The sequence below is a fragment of the Erpetoichthys calabaricus genome, chromosome 8 (genome assembly GCF_900747795.2).
Source record: "Erpetoichthys calabaricus chromosome 8, fErpCal1.3, whole genome shotgun sequence".
Lineage (NCBI taxonomy): Eukaryota > Metazoa > Chordata > Cladistia > Polypteriformes > Polypteridae > Erpetoichthys > Erpetoichthys calabaricus.
The window spans coordinates 3,157,828-3,174,129 of NC_041401.2; the positions used below are offsets into that span (position 1 = coordinate 3,157,828).

The 16,302-nt window shown below is 41.1% G+C and overlaps 1 protein-coding gene across 1 annotated transcript in view; it reads right to left on the reverse strand.

Annotated features, from left to right (window-relative positions):
• col5a2a (collagen, type V, alpha 2a) overlaps window positions 1-16,302 on the reverse strand; it is a 157,770-nt gene that overhangs the window by 101,713 nt on the left and 39,755 nt on the right. The window contains exons 3-5 of the mRNA XM_028806192.2: window positions 13,639-13,652; window positions 13,487-13,519; window positions 10,043-10,075 (exon numbers count right to left, since the gene is read on the reverse strand). Coding sequence (XP_028662025.2) covers window positions 10,043-10,075; window positions 13,487-13,519; window positions 13,639-13,652 — 80 coding nt within the window. The remainder of the gene's footprint in view (window positions 1-10,042; window positions 10,076-13,486; window positions 13,520-13,638; window positions 13,653-16,302) is intronic.

Below are 16,302 nucleotides of genomic sequence, written 5' to 3' on the forward strand. Positions count from 1 at the left end.
GATGTGTGGTTCATTACAAGAAGGAGAAGCAATGCTTGCTGATTGATTTAGCATTCCCAGATGACAACAACATCATCAACTGAAAAGCAGAGCAGATATAATACTCTGGATTTTGAGATCAGCAGGATGTCAGGCACCAAGAGCAGAGATGAGGTCAAATTGGTTGGCATTCTTGGCACTATCAAGATAAGATTCAAGAAGAATCTGCTGTAGCTTCCAAGACATCAGACGACCCAAAAAGTGAAGAAGATCACATTAATGGAAACCAATCATATTCTCCACAAAGTGCTGGGTTAGACCTTTGGTGGCCGTTTAGGACATGGACACCTTAACAGCCGATCACAAATTAATATGATAAACAAAATATAATAGTAATAAAACATGAATTATAAGGGGGCAAAACTTTAATTTCACACAAACAAAAAAGCAAAGTCAAAAGAAGGATGGAAATTAACAGTCCTGGTGTGATGTGGTATAGCATAAAATTACAAATAAGCGCAGCTTGAATGATGTTCATCTTTGACAAATAGTTTGCTCTGCTGTTAAAAACACCGCAGTTCATTCATTGGCTCCTTGTTTTGTACAAAGAGGATGCTGTTGTTAAATGGATGCTTAATGCGCCTGGATGGCGAGCTAACAGGTTGCCTTCCTTCAGTTCTCTTGCTCATGTGCCACGGTCTATCCAAATACCAAAAGAATCAAAGGCTAATGGGACGACCATCAAAGGGAGTGTGGGCAAGGAAGCCAAAGTCATCTTGTATGGGGGAGATGCTTCTCTTGAAGTTGAAACAACCAAGAGCTGAGAGGACAACAATGTAGTGTTGCATCAGGATCAGAACTAAACATGGGAGAATGTGCAAGCGTGTGGTTGAGTGAATGACAAGGACAACCACAATATAAAAATAGGAAACACAGTTACAAATTTAGGAGTTAAATTTGGTGCTCATCATGCAGAACAACGGAACTGGTGAACTGTACAAAGAAAAGTAAATCAGAGGTTAGGCTTACAATCAATAGAACAGCTGACCACAGCTGGAAAATATGAGTTTAATGAAAATAGCAACCCTGGCTAAATATAGTAGGTGGCAAAGGTGCTCCTCCCACAGGGTGCATGGATAAAATGTGAAAGCGTTTTGTGGTCTTAGTGTGTGGGGGCGCGGTGCAGGGGCCGTGGCCACCCAGTCAGACTTCTGGGGTCCAGGTATTAATGATTTTTAATAGACAAAAAATACTGAAATGTTAAAAATATACATACTGGTAAATTTACAATGAATTAAATAGAGTATTTTAGATTGGCGCGCTCCATGCACAGAGTTTCATACCCAGATTGCTAGTTGGGGTGAGCTTGTGTGTACGTCCCAAATCCTTTGTTGATAATTACAAAGTCGACTGCATAATTTTCATAAATTACAGTGCAGATATGAGAAAATGGCTACTTTAATTACAGATTATATTGGAAAGGATGGAAATCGTGCATTGATGGCAACATATGTGCAGCTAACACGTGGTGGGCTTGCATTTTGTATTAGCTGTGAAGAAGGCACCGACCAGTCAGACGGCATATGCCAAGCTCAATTACTGTGGATGATTTGGGCGTGGAAAATCCTCAACAAATTAGACTGAATAAGTATTGACGGAATACCAGTTATTTTCATCTTTCTTTGCTCTTTGATATGTACACTCATATAAAAATAATGGTTCTAAAGTGGCACTTTACTGGATTGCGTGGTTCCATTCATTGGCAAAAAACCATTTCATTGTGGGTTGGATTCTCTGCATACGACATTGGATCTTTGGGCTTTGAAAAGGTTCCTAATATTTGGGCAAAATTTAAATCTTTACTACAACAACAACAACATTTATTTCTGTAGCACATTTTCATACAAATTCTGGAGCTCAAAGTGCTTTACAAGATGAAGAAAGAAAAAACAAAAAATATAAAAATAAAACTAGACAATGCTAATTAACAAAGAATAAATTAAGAGGGCTGGAGGAAAAAAAAACAAAATCTGCAGGGGTTCCAAGGCCACAAGACCACGCAGCCCCCACTGAGCATTCTACCCGACATAAATGATCTCAATCAGTCCTCATGGTTTTCAGGCTTAATGTAGAAGAATTAGACAATGATGTATAATGTATAATAGTCTACCTAGCGGGATATTGACAGATAAGAAGACTTGAACTGTGTTTTTGTACGTAGAAAAGGTCCTTTTAAAATCAGGAGTCTGTTGGTATGTTATCACTTATTCATGGTTATTTATGGAGACAGTAACAGATCTAAATAAACAAAACACGTGTTCTGAAACCTTCATGTGAATGGTTCTTTTGCAAGCCAAAACAGTTCTCGAAAGCATTGCTTTGGCTCTTTATTTTTAAGAGTGTGAGTGTGTGTTCTGTACCTGGCGCATAGTCATATTGCTTATAATTCATGTGCTGTCTGCTTTGGTGTTCAGCTGTGATGAGCTAAACAGCCAAGTTTCATTCCACTGTCAGTTTCATAAATTTAATTTTGCTTGTGATTTTGCAATGGCAACCAGGGCTGTGCAGTTCTAATTGTGGAGTAGGAAGCAATTATTGGGCTATTGGAGTCAGAGTCGGAGTCAGGAAACATGTACCGACTCTGACTACATGTAAATTGTGATATAATGTGTTAAAATTTCCAATTTCACACATACAGATTTTAAACTATTTTTTCTTCTGGACTTTCAATAAAAATATGGCTTATTTTTTAACTTCGTATGATTGGTCTTTATTTAAAGTTACCTAGTATTTGTAAGACACAATAACACTTGTGATGGACGACCGGCTACAGACGCCACCCCCAGGCCGCTAGGAGGAGCCCTCCGGACAGCATGATGGTGCCCCGAGTTCCAGCAAGGCCTCATGGACTTTGTAGTTTATATACACAGCCCTGCTGGATACCTTGGGGACCACCGGGAGTCGCTGTAGGGGGACTAGTGGGCTCTTGCATGCCCTATAACCCGGGAGTGCGTCACAGTCACGTGACCGGAAGAAACGACGTACTCCCGGGGTGAAGAAGAGGATGGTTTACCCTGACCCGGAAGGAAACGGACTTGTGGGTTTGGCCAGGAACCACTTCCGGGTCAGGGGATATAAAAGGACTATGGGAAAGCCCAGACACTGAGCTGAGCTGGGAGGTAGGGTGGCAAAGTGTCGGGGCGAGGAGGATTGGTTAGTGAGAGAGAGAGAATTGTAGTGTTTATGAGTGGGGTGTGGAGAGTGCTTTGTGCACGATATATTAGTAAAATAAATACTATTTATACTTTTACCTGGTGTTCAGAGTGGTACCTGAGGGTTCAAGAGGTGGACAAAGCCTCTATCTGTCACACACTGCTATAGCCTTTAACCTCCTTAGTGTTACATTTTTTTTGTCAAAAAACATGTCAGAAAAGTGTTGCATTTTTTTGGCTTCAAAAATTACATTTTTATTACATCTCATCTTTCTACTGTAAAATGTGAAAAACACTAAAACTACAAAGTCAGAAGTGTAAAAGTATAATAATGACACAAATAACAATGAATATTTTAATTATATATGGATCTCATACCAACTGAATAATAATAATAATAATAATAATGTACATACTGTGAAAATACATCTTTTGTGTGGTATATATTTGAACGGGAAAACTGCTTATGTGTACGGTCATTTACCTGTTCAGCATAATGGTTCGTCTCAACAGCAATTCTTTCAGTCACGTCATCAACAACAAATAACGTCAGATAAGTAAGTGGATCATAGCCGTCAATGTTCACTTTTATTCTTGACTGCCCCACAAAATCAAAATGAGGTGATGCTGGTTTATTTGAAGCAGGATCAACAGAAACCCAAACACGAGTGTCACTTTCAGATTCATCATTATCACTTTCGTTTTCGCTGTTTGTTTCAATTTCACTGCCTGGAGAGAGATCCACTTCATCATCACGGCTCGTATCACTGTCAAGAGCGTGCAAAACCCAAGCTGCTGAAAGACATTTCTTATGAGATGCCATTATGAGCCTAGGAGAAGATGAATCTACACTGTTTCCTCAGGTAACACTCATCACTAATGCTTGCTGGTACTTTTCCAGCCTGAGTAATCCTCGAGTCGCTTACACGAGATATGTGTATAGAGTTGGCTGGGTCACACTTGGGACTAACACTTTTAGCACTGTCTTCACAACCTAAGAGACGCTCGGGTCTGACTCTAGGGAGGTTAAACCCAAACTTTAACAGGTTAGAGTGCTAACAAGTAGCCTGATGAATCATGCTGGCAGTGATGGAATGCCTGGTACCTTGAATGTTGTGTGCATTCAATCAACATAGTAAATACTGTATATTAGTTTAATTACAAATAGAGGAGTCAGAATTAGTGGTAGCATAAACTGAAGAGTCAGACTCAGAATCAAAGATTTGGTGTCCCGACTCCACAGCCCTAATGGCAACGTACTGAAAAGAGATAGAATGACAAAATAATACAGTAGGAAAACTGGAAAAATTCATAGCATAAAGGGGCAGAGGGATGAGAAAGAAGAAAAACATTATTAACTGTAATGATTATAAGTAGTTACCTCATACATACCAAGGAATGTATTTTGTATTAATCATGCTGCAGAGAGCTATATGATTTATTACTTCTATATGAATTTGTTCTTCATTTAGGTAGAAAAAGAATTAAGCTTGTGCACAGAATTATTAGATTAACTTGCATTCTTTATGAGAAAATGCTGACCTCTTGATACTAACAGAACACTCTGTGATATTATAAATCAATGTAATAGTTTCTGAATCCTTGCTTAAAACTATAAGAAACATGTCCCTTATGGATTAATAAATAAGGATTTATTAATATAACCAGACAAAATCTAATGAAGATATTAAAGCTATAAGGATTTAATTTCTTTATAACTAAATGTACTGAACTATAAGAAACTGCTTTAAACTGGTCTTGTGTGTGTGTGCTGATAAGGGCATATTTTTAGGAACGTGAGTGCCCTCATAATTATTTATTCTGGTAAGAAACTGTGCACTCCTGCATGTAATAAATCAGGATGCAACCGTAATTTACAGCAATCTGTGTATGACCTCAAAATGAACATGCCATGTTTTTTTCTGTTTGGCTAATGAATAAGCTAGGTAATATAAGAGAGGAATTTTCTCTTTTAAGAGATTATCTGTTCTGACCAGCTGCAGTCTCTTTAATTCACCAAGAATAAAGAAATTGCTTTTTATTTTAAATTGGTGTTTGTTTCCCATTGTTTTCGACTTCAGCGACCACAGGGATAAAAGCCAGAAGAGTACAACACAGCTGTCAGTGCCTGGTATTCCTAATGTTACGTTCACATGCTATCGGACAGATGCTAAATCTGAATTTCCAACTCCAAAATTCCATGTGAATACTCTAACTCAGAGATACAAATTGGACAATTCAGAAAAAATAAAGCTACCTGAACTCCATGAGTTGTAATGTAATACTGACCTTTGGTCAATTGTGAAAAATAAAAAAAAAATATCCTATTCAGACAAATAAGCCATCTTTGTGGTCGAATTACATGGACAGCGAAGTGATACGCACATATATTTGATATAAAATTGTACGAGTTATCTGTTTGTCACACAAAAACTCCCCCAGCCTTTGAAGATTGTTCTTGATCTCACTTGACAGTTTATGCTGTGACATACCTAATACGATCCAAGATTTGCATATCTGGCTCACAGTGGCCCCAAAATTTGGCTTAGAGTCCTTCTCATGGCAGAAGACACAGGAAACACATATGCTGATAAGCAGTGCAGGGCTGCACGCAAAAAGAACGGAGGTGTGGATGTGCAGTGTACATGCAGCATTGCTGACATGTACTGAACCTCAATTATAATGACAGGAAGGTCACAGTGGCACATCCTCAACCAGCTCCCAGTGCAAAGCAAATCGATCACACTGAGGAACATTCCACGTGCCTATGACACACGCATCAACTGTGGGACACAAAATGCAGGCGGGACAAACGCTCACAGTTTCCTCTGCAGCCTTACACTCCGCTCACAAAATGAAGTCTTATACAGCATATGACTTAGGAGTCGTTTCACTGACAATAAATGATAACACAGCAAGACCCTGCCACACATACTGTATCAAAGTGAAAGATCAGCCTGAAATTCCACAGGAAGTGCAAGAATAAACGATTTACAACAACAGCTCCTTATGTTTTACATCCATGTGAGTCTCTATTGACAATCCCCCCTGACACAGTGCATATGTCTTTAAATGAGTTCAGGACAAAAAAAAGGAAACGCCACACACACACACTCCAGACAGATTCAATAAATTATCATATACACAGCTGTTCAGATGAAACACTTATGCAAAGACATTCATGACCTCCAAACACAGACTTTTCCTCATTTCCTTACAAAAGTACAGGATCTCATTCACGCACACAGCCCTTATGCCCAACCATTCCATAACCATGTGGAATTGGGGGAGGGGGGGTCCACCTGGCCTGTTTTTTTTGCCCATATTGACATACCAACGATTCCAACAAAACCAAGTCGGGGAGAAAATGAATAATTTTGCTTTGCTAAAACAGTTCCAAATTATGGTGTTTCTAAATCAGTCAAATTTACACAATTGAGTCAGCAGCACACATATTTAATCTTTGTAACCCCTCCCCAACCCCATATACTCATCTCTGCTCCAACAATGTGTCAATCCCGACACAAAGACTACAATCCCCCATCATGCTCAGTGGAGGACAGTTTCAATACGATCATGATGTCATCAGAAATAGCAGTTTCTACATTTTTTCTTTCCTCAACCACTTTGTGATAATAATTTAATCCATCCATCCATCATCCAACCTGCTATATCCTAACTACAGGATCACGGGGGTCCGCTGGAGCCAATCCCAGCCAACACAGGGCGCAAGGCAAGAAACAAACCCCGGGCAGGGTGCCAGGCCACCACAGGGCACACACACACCCACCAAGCACACACTAGGGACAATTTAGAATCGCCAATGCACCTAACCTGCATGTCTTTGGACTGTGGGAGGAAACCGGAGCACCAGGAGGAAACCCACGCAGACACGGGGAGAACATGCAAACTCCACGCAGGGAGGACCCGGGAAGCGAACCCAGGTCTCCTTACTGCGAGGCAGGAGCGCTACCACTGCGCCACCCTAATAATTTAATTTCCTTGGTAATTTATAGCTTTTATCTTACAGTATGTGCGTTTGCAGAAGACACCCCCCCCCCCCCTTTATTTCATCTACACCATTTTCAGTAATTGTTGTTTCAGTGAGTAAAAGCAATTATTACTCTTTGGTTGGTAGACATTTATTCAAACCCATGGTATAATAACTGAGTGCTAATTTTTGGCATTACCTCACCTTTATAACATTAAAGCATTAACGACTACTACTATTGGCGATGTCCTCTGTTGCTCCCTTTACAAAGAACCAACACGGTAATAACACACAGTACGTCAGGCTTTCGATTTATTCCCTCGAGGACAAGTTTATCATTACAATGGTGGCTACACCCCGTTCAATTGCTTTGTATTTGAGGACCAGAGGTCTGCATGCATGTGTATATATATATTTTGTGGTGGACGGCCGGGATGCACCTTTGACACTGGATCTGGGGGAGCAGCCATGGGATGCTCACTACGTCCCCCCACAACACTTAGTGGCAGCCCCCCGGGATGTATCGTGGCCACAATTGTGTTACACCGGAGCTCATCCCTGTTGGGCTCCGTGGCCACCATCAGGGGGAGCTGCATGGCTTCCTGAGCCCATCTGGGCTGTGACGCAGCCACACCCGGAAGTGCAGCCTAATTTAAGTCAATTATCACCAGGAGCGTTTCCTGGTGGGCTATAAGAGAAGCCGACACCTACCACTCAAGGAGCCAGAGTCGGGAGGAGGGAGACAAAGCTGCCAAGAGGAGTGGAGGAAAGAAGAGTGTTTTTGTTTTGGTGTTTCTGTTTGTTCTTTTGGGACTGTGTTGTGTACTGGGAAGACATAGCCCACAGACAAAGAAAATAAAACATTTATTTGTTTTTATTAGTGTGCCTCCTGTGTTTGTCTGTTATCTGTACATATTATATATACACTGTATATTGTGGCACCCAGCTGGGGTTCATGCCCGGCCGGGATGCTCAGGAGGACCGGAGAAGGGCTTGTGCCTCCTCCAGAACATGAGGGGGCGACCGCCCTGGTTGCTTTGGGGGCCACGGGTACAGAGCATGGAAGCTCTACCCTGTAGGGGAACGTGGCCACCACCAGGGGGCGCCCCAATGCCTTGGGAGCCCTGGACCTGAGCACTTCCGCCACACCCGGAAGTGCTGGGAGGAAGAGGAGCAGGGATACCCGGAGTCCTTCAGGTTGTGCAGCCGGCACTTCCGCCACACAAGGGAGTGTCGGCGGAAGAGTGTCGGGAAGCACCTGGAGCCCATCCGGGGTGTATAAAAGGGGCCGCCTCCCTCCATTCAATGGCAAGAGTCGGGTGGAAGTGGGACAGAGCTCGGTGGAGAGGAGTGGAGGCGGACCAGAGACTGAGAAGGCATTGTGTTGTGTGGCCAAGGACTGAAGGAGTGATTGGTGCCGAGGCACTGGGTTTGTGCACTTCATAAACTGTAAATAATGTATAATAAACATGTGTGTGGTGAAACCATCATGTCTACCTGTCTGTGTCCGGGCTGTTCCCCACAATATATATCAGCAGTTCTCAATATGGGGGGCGCGCCCCCCAAAAGTAACAAAAAAGGGAGCATGAATGTTGCCATATGTGGTGTAACTTCGCTATTCGTAGGGAAATTTTAAACTTGTAGCGGTGTATCAGCACCAAAAAATATAGGAATAAATTTTATTAGGGTTTCAAAAAAAACATTAGGGGGGCGCAATTAAAACTGTTATGAAAACTCAGGTTGCAAGTACATAAAGGTTGAGAAACACTGATATATATCATAATGCTTTACAGATCAAGCAACAAATTAACAGAGAACTTACATTTCCCCATATAGTATGACCAGAAATTCACATGAACACACTGAAGTGAGAAGGTGAAACATCACAACTTGGAGCTTCGAATACTTCAATGGTACATGAATACAGCCGAAGTGCAAGCTTCAGTCAGGGTAGTGAGCTGATGCATGGCACACAATGACTTTATCTGTACGATGAAATAGCCATTTTAATGTTGCACACACACAAGACCAAAATGGATATTGTACTGTCTCTGCTGGGGTTAGCAGAATGGAATCAGGAGAGGGATCAAACAGGCAAAGGTGAATACTGGAATGACAATAATCTAATAAATAAGTCCAGGAACGGAAAACACAATTGTAACTGTCATGGAGAAATCAAAAGCTAAAATAATTTCATGTAGCCAGACCCAAAATGCAATGTGAAAGACTTAATAAATTGCCAAAAACCACATCAAAACACTAATACATACACAAAATCTTTGGTGTATCCACAAACTTGGACAACCAAAAGTGCATGACACTGACCTTTATACCTCTGACTCAAAGATCTCACACACAACACACTACTTCTGGCCTTACCTAGTAACAGTACAGTAACTGTCAACAGAAAGGTCCAAAAATTGCAGCACCCATAAGACAAGCAACATGCATTTCATTTCATTTTAAACATCTCTAAGAAAATGCACTGAAACAAAAAATAAACCTTAAACACTAGATTCCTTGGCCTCCGAAGCTCCTAAACCAAAGTTTAAAATATTTTAGAGACCAAGAAATAGGTACAAAAAAATTAAAAACACATGCCAGATTGTGACACATATGTATTATGGCAAGTGTCTGCTGCTGATCAGGAGCATGAGGTAATGTTGCCTTTCTCTGCACATTACGTGTTCTTTGTGATCCTAATTGATGACATTCTTCATGGCTCACGTGTTTCATATTCCACAGAGTAGGAGTTTAGGGTTCAGGCCACAGTGGAGCACAACAGGACCATCGATTACAATGGAGTATTTGGTACACCGCTCGAGTTGCAAAGGGTTTAAAATCCAAATAGTCAGCTTACCATGGGTCCTGGACGGCCTCGAATTCCTGTGACCTGCAAAATGAGAAAAAAAACAGTTGAAACAAATGAAACAAGGAGTTGTACTGTTTATTACAAACATAAGGAAATAAACTATCAGTATTTTATACTGTAAAAGAACTAGCATCCTGGGTGTGGTGACCAATTCAATTTCTCCCAAAAGACAATGATTTTATCTGTAAACAAGGCAGAGACTACTTTTGAAGGGCAAAGACGGAGCACTCTGGGCAGGCAGGATTCAAATACCAAAGGCTGAGATCGGACAAATGGTCTCATAGTCAATACCAAGGGCTTGAAACTGAAAGTCAAATCCTTGAAAAGAACATTACAGGAAAATTCCAAAATGGAAAGTCCAAGATTGTAAATACCTTCCCATTAAATAGGATTACATTATTTTATTTATTAATTGTTTAAATCTAACATTTCAAAAATGAAAACAAATGTGAACACAACAGAGCCAAGAACAGGATCCTAAATAGTCCATTCAGGTAACTGAGGCTCTAACGACTGCTGCACCTGAGAGTCTTATTCCCAAATGGGGTCTTTCCGGGTTAGCCCAAATCTTTTTCCTCTACTCGCCGTGGTTCATTAGTGTAAGATTGATTCTTTACATATCATCAGACACTGCCTCTAGCCATGTATTTTTTGACCTCCCTCTGAGTCTCATCCCTTCCACCTTGATATTGGTGCCCCTCTTCATCCAATCTTCCTCTGCATGTCGCCTGTTACAGATGTACACAATATCTGAGGATTATTGTGAGAGCAAACAGACCAGGAGACAATTTCAAAAATCCCAAACCATTAACAGACAGAGCAGTGAGTCAAAACCAGAGAAGGCAAAACAAAACCAAGCAAATAGTCAAAAGGACAAGACAAAACCGAGAATCAAAGTCAGAACAAGATTGCAAATTAGAATTCAATATCCTACCATTAGGGCCTATTTGAAAAAGAAGTTACCTAACACCAAGAAACACAAAGATTTGTTGTATTCACTGAGGGATAAGAAATAGTACCATTGCTGCCATGTTTGTTTCATCACTGGCTACAACATCATCACTGCGAAGACCACGGTCACGGAACCAGAAACAAAATAGCTTAAAAAAAACTTTCAACAGTAATGAAAATCAAATTTTCAAACATAAATGTGAAACTAATATTAGAAATGAAATCTGTATGCATAAAAACCCCACAATACACACAAATGCATACAGAACTTTGGCTAGGTTTCTCCTATCATGCCTAATTCCAAGTTTTCTTCTTAATTTCATAGTTTTAGTTTTCCTCTTACCCCATGTCACCTCCACCTGATCATTTTCATCTCTGTTCTTTCCAGCTCTGCTTTACGCTCTGTGTTCATCAACCATGTCTCAATCCCATACTACTCCTCACACAGGTTCCATAAACTTAAGAAAGCCAAAGCTTAAGTCCTAACAGAAGTGAGCACATTCAATATAAAATGCAGACAATAACAGAGTACATGGCTCAACTGTCTGCCCATACCCCATGACCATGCATGGTGATGTCACATGCATGCAGAACACTCCTGTCCCAATGAGATGCAGAAAAAAATAAACAATAAAATAATTCAGAAAAAATTTACTCTTAAATCTTGACAATGGGCTGTACTGTGCCACAGCAAATAAGAGCTCTGACGTCCTGGCTGGACCATGTCCACTTTACAGTCTCCTGTGTTTGTGTCCAGCCCAGAGGTCTTCAAGTAGGTGGGAGAGCGAGTCTGTTAGGGGCATGACGGTGTCCTTGTCAGCGAAGGGTTTGGCTCCAACTTTCATTTGCAATTGGCATCTGGCCACTTCCATGAGTGTTTGTAGCTAAGCATCATTAATCAGGCAACAGTTATTAGATGTGAAAGGCCAGGGAGTGAGGCAGAAGCTCTTCAGTGTACACTCGTCAAGATCCCCTTATTAGTTTTAGATCTTTTCCTATTTTGGAATTATGATTTTACCCTATTCTATTTTGGATATCCTTGACTGCCTTTTTGTGTTCTACCCATTTATTTTAGACTTAACAGACATAAATTAGATTCTCTTCATCTTTACCTGCTTATCTTGGTTTATGTCCTACCCCCTTGACCAGGTCTACATCTAACCCCGGTGTTTTACAGGACAGTGCACAGCTCTGCAGTCTCATGGCTCGGCTTTTGCAGCACTGAAACCAATTGCCGAGGCATTCACTAAGCTCTTTAAGTTCGTCTTATACCTCACAGTCTTTGACGGACTGGTGACTGCACTCAAGGAGAGAATCAGCTTCTGAGTTTCAAGCACAACTCAATGGTACGACACAAACATTTCCAACTTCTTGCCACACTGTATGAATATGAGCACTTTGCACACTCGAGAAAACCAAAAGGATATTTTGTCTTTTGGTCCCACATTGGTGATATGTGCCCACTCTAGGGTGAGATCCTGCCTTAAGGTGGACTCAAATTCAGACTGGCACCGATTACTTTGGTGAATTTTAAGCTGACTCAGCAACCAGCCAAATCCTGCTAGATCCACATGGGGCAAAATGTATTTCCACATTCGATATGCAATTTGTTGATTCTAGGTTATGACAAAAATGTTTTGAGATTTTTGAGGTAAAGAAGATTAAACTTTCAAGATATAGTATTCCTATTAAGTTATCATGGAGCCAAACAGTTGGATATAGTAATGCAAACAATAATTTCACTGGTCTCTGTCCATGGGACAACAAAAACACCATCTCTCTATCTATGCACGATACAGAGCATTTCACATCTATCTATCTATCTATCTATAGAAAACTTTTTCATATATGACATATACATTTTGAGAGTTTTTCAGGAAGGAAAGACAGAGGTTTCAAGGTACGTTAGCTACTATTTATTCGCTATTCGTGGTGCTAGTGAGAAGAAATGTGCGATTAGTAAAGAACTTCCTTGGACTCTGCACACATGACAATAAGGATCTGTAAACCTCTCTAGCCCTACCCGGTCTACTGCCACTGAAGCATCCACTATTTGAACAGTTGGCTGCCGTTCAAACATCTGGCCCCACCCTGCCATCTAATACTTAAATATGTAGCCACACCCAGCCAATTACCATTTAAACATCTTGCTCTGCCTAGTTGGCTACCACTCAAACATTTGTTCTGCCCGGCCTTATGTATTCCTAATAGCCCTTTTCTGCTGCTTCTTCTCCTCCTCCTCCTCCTCGCAATTTACTTATATTTATGTTATATGTTATTCTTCATAAGGTTCTTCAGGTAAGGAAGACAGATGTTTTGAGGTAGAGTAATTTTACTCAATTATCATGAGACTAGAGACTGGTCAGGTGTGGCTTTATGTTTAGTACATGCAAGACAGAATTTCACTGTACTTTGTACACATTACAATAATGATGCATTGTTTAGAGAAGAAATAATAAGACAGTATAGGGCAACACTTACGTAAGGGACTTGACCCGGCTCCCCTTTCTGGCCCTGAAAAGAAAACAATCAGATCCACTTCAGGTAACGTTTCATTGAATGAAGCATCCAGTCCAAAAGGAAACAGAGCCAAGTGTCCGCCTCCATTGGGGAGAATGTAAAGGAACTCTTACCTTATAGCCTCTGCCTGTGAAGGAAAAAAAAGACACAGGTGTAAGAATGGATGGCTCATCTCAACTTACTCATTGCAGTTTAAAAAACTCACTCGAAGGATGCTTTTTTACTGGCTTCTTCAATAAATCCATCTGATATTTTTGTGACCCCGGTCCACTAAATTAAGCACTCATGTTCATTCAATCACTGCATGAGAATTTACTTACCCAGGACCATGAGATCAGTCACCGTCATGGTGACTTTTATCTAATGATGAATTTCTCATACGGGTCTGTTTATTTACTAACTGGGGGTCCGACTTTTTTAAGCACAGCATTTTTTTTCATGAAACCAATGCAGGACATATTTCAAGGTAGAGAAACTCTTATCTGATGTTTCTATACACAATAATAACCTTCTCAGACCTACTCAGCACCTAACTTATGGAGAACATTAGGGGTTAAAACACTTAAGAGATCTTTATATAAACAACATATTTGCATGCAATGAATAATTACGCCTTCAAATGTAATTTTCCAGCTACATACTTTTTTACCAAATAAAAATTAGAAATTTTGTTAAAAGAAAAATGCCCAACCTCCCATATCTCACAGCCATATCTATCCCAGAGGCAATACTGGTTAGTCTTGATGAAGACTTAGACAGCACTTCAAAATATTTCAAAGAATCTATCATTCAATGATCCTAGGGAATTATGAATGTCTGGGAGACAACTTCAGGGCTTGATGACTTGCAATTCCACCCCGAGCCAAGGGTTGGCACTGCCTTGTAGCATTCTCCTATCCTTCCCACTGCAGATCTGCTGACCAACATTTTTTTTTTTGTTCTTTATTTCGCCTTATACAATTTCTTGTATTAGGAATTTGTTAGTTTTCACATATCCCTTGGGGTCAGAGCGCAGGGTCAGCCATTGTACAGCTCCCTTGGAGCAATTACAGGTTAAGGGTCTTGCTCAAGGGCCCAGCAGAGTAGGATCTCTTTTGGCAGTGACGGGGATTCGAAACGGCAACCTTCTGGATACCAGCACAGATCCTTAGCCTCAGAGCCACCATATGCTATCATTACCAGTCCTAGGACCCCTTCTGTCTTATCGCATCATAACTGGCACCACCGCCATCTTTCTCCAGTCTAATGACAGACTCATGTCTGTGAAGATGTTAACACAGAACACTCATTAACTCGTGTTTCTTATTTTGTTATGAAATATAGAGGGTTCGCCTGAGGGTTCCAAAACATTTTATCATTGTTCCGTCTTTCATTTACATGGGAAGGGCACCTGTCTGGACTCGGCACCATTCACTCTTTTGCCCACATATTCATTATCAAAAAGACAGAATATGAAATGAGGCACTCGGAGGTGCAGAAAAACTGGGAGAGATATCTAATAAAGTGCAGGAAGGTAGACTGCAGTGGTATGGATGTGTGATGAGGACAGGCAATGAATATGTGGTGGGCAAAAGAGTGATGGGAATGGAAGGACAGGGGAAGAGAAAGTGAGGAAGGGCAATATGGAGGTGGATGGATAAAGTAAAAGAAGATCTGAAGGAAAAGGGTCCAACTGGGGAGAAGGTGCAGGACTGAGCTGTGTGGAAAAGGTTGAACAAGCACATTGACCCCACATAGAAGTGGGAAAAGAAGAAGAAAAAGAAGAAGTGATGATTCCAGTTAAAGCAGGGGTGTCCAGCTCCGGTCCTGATGGGCCGCAGAGCTGCAGGGTTTAATTCTAATCATCTTCCTAATTAGCGAGCCATTTTTGCTGCTGATTATCTTGTTTTGCCTCAGTTTTAATTGACATGACTCAGGCCCCCTGAGTTGTTTCTTTTTCCTTAATGAGCAGCCAAACAATAATGAGGCACAAAACAAGCTGCCACATGACCAGCTCACCTGAAAATAAAGAAAGGTGAAGGTCTCGGTCATGTTGGTCTGCTCAGGTCACCAAAACATCTTGACGGTGGTCTTAGAAAAAAACAAAAAATCAACAGTCTGCTGTGGCAGAACAAGTCCTGATATTCAATAATGGCTTTAATTAACAGCAAGAATTGGCTTCTCATTAAGAAACTGGTTGGAGTGAAATTGGCTGGAGTGTGACATTCCAATTTAGCTGGTCTGTCGGCTCGTTTCACGTCTCATTTCTGTTTGGCTGTCATTTAGTGAAGAAAAGAATCAATTCGGAGGACTGGATCCTTAAAAACAGAGCTATTAAAATGAAGGGAAAAGAAGTTCATTAGCAGTGAAAACTGCTCGCTGATTAAGAAAAGGGTTAGAATGAAAACCTGCAGCCACTGCGGGCCACCAGGACTGGAGCTGGACACCCCGATTTAAAGTAAAGCGGGGGGCAGATGCCAATAACACCTTTACCCAGGGCAGCAAAAATGCTAGAGCTGGCCCAGTAGATAATTCAACCATAACACAAAATTCAACAGATTTGTTCTCGCTATGCTTACGGAATTCCGTTGTTCTCATAGTTATTCTTAGATATAGTTGCCTCTTTAGGAGGCCCAGACCCCTCATGGACCCCGTGATCATCAGAGGTGACTGTGTGCAGATGGTGCAGACATATAAATACCTGGGAGTGCAGCTGGATGATAAATTAGACTGGACTGCCAATACTGATGGTCTGTGTAAGAAAGGACAGAGCCGGTTATACTGCCTTAGAAGGCTGG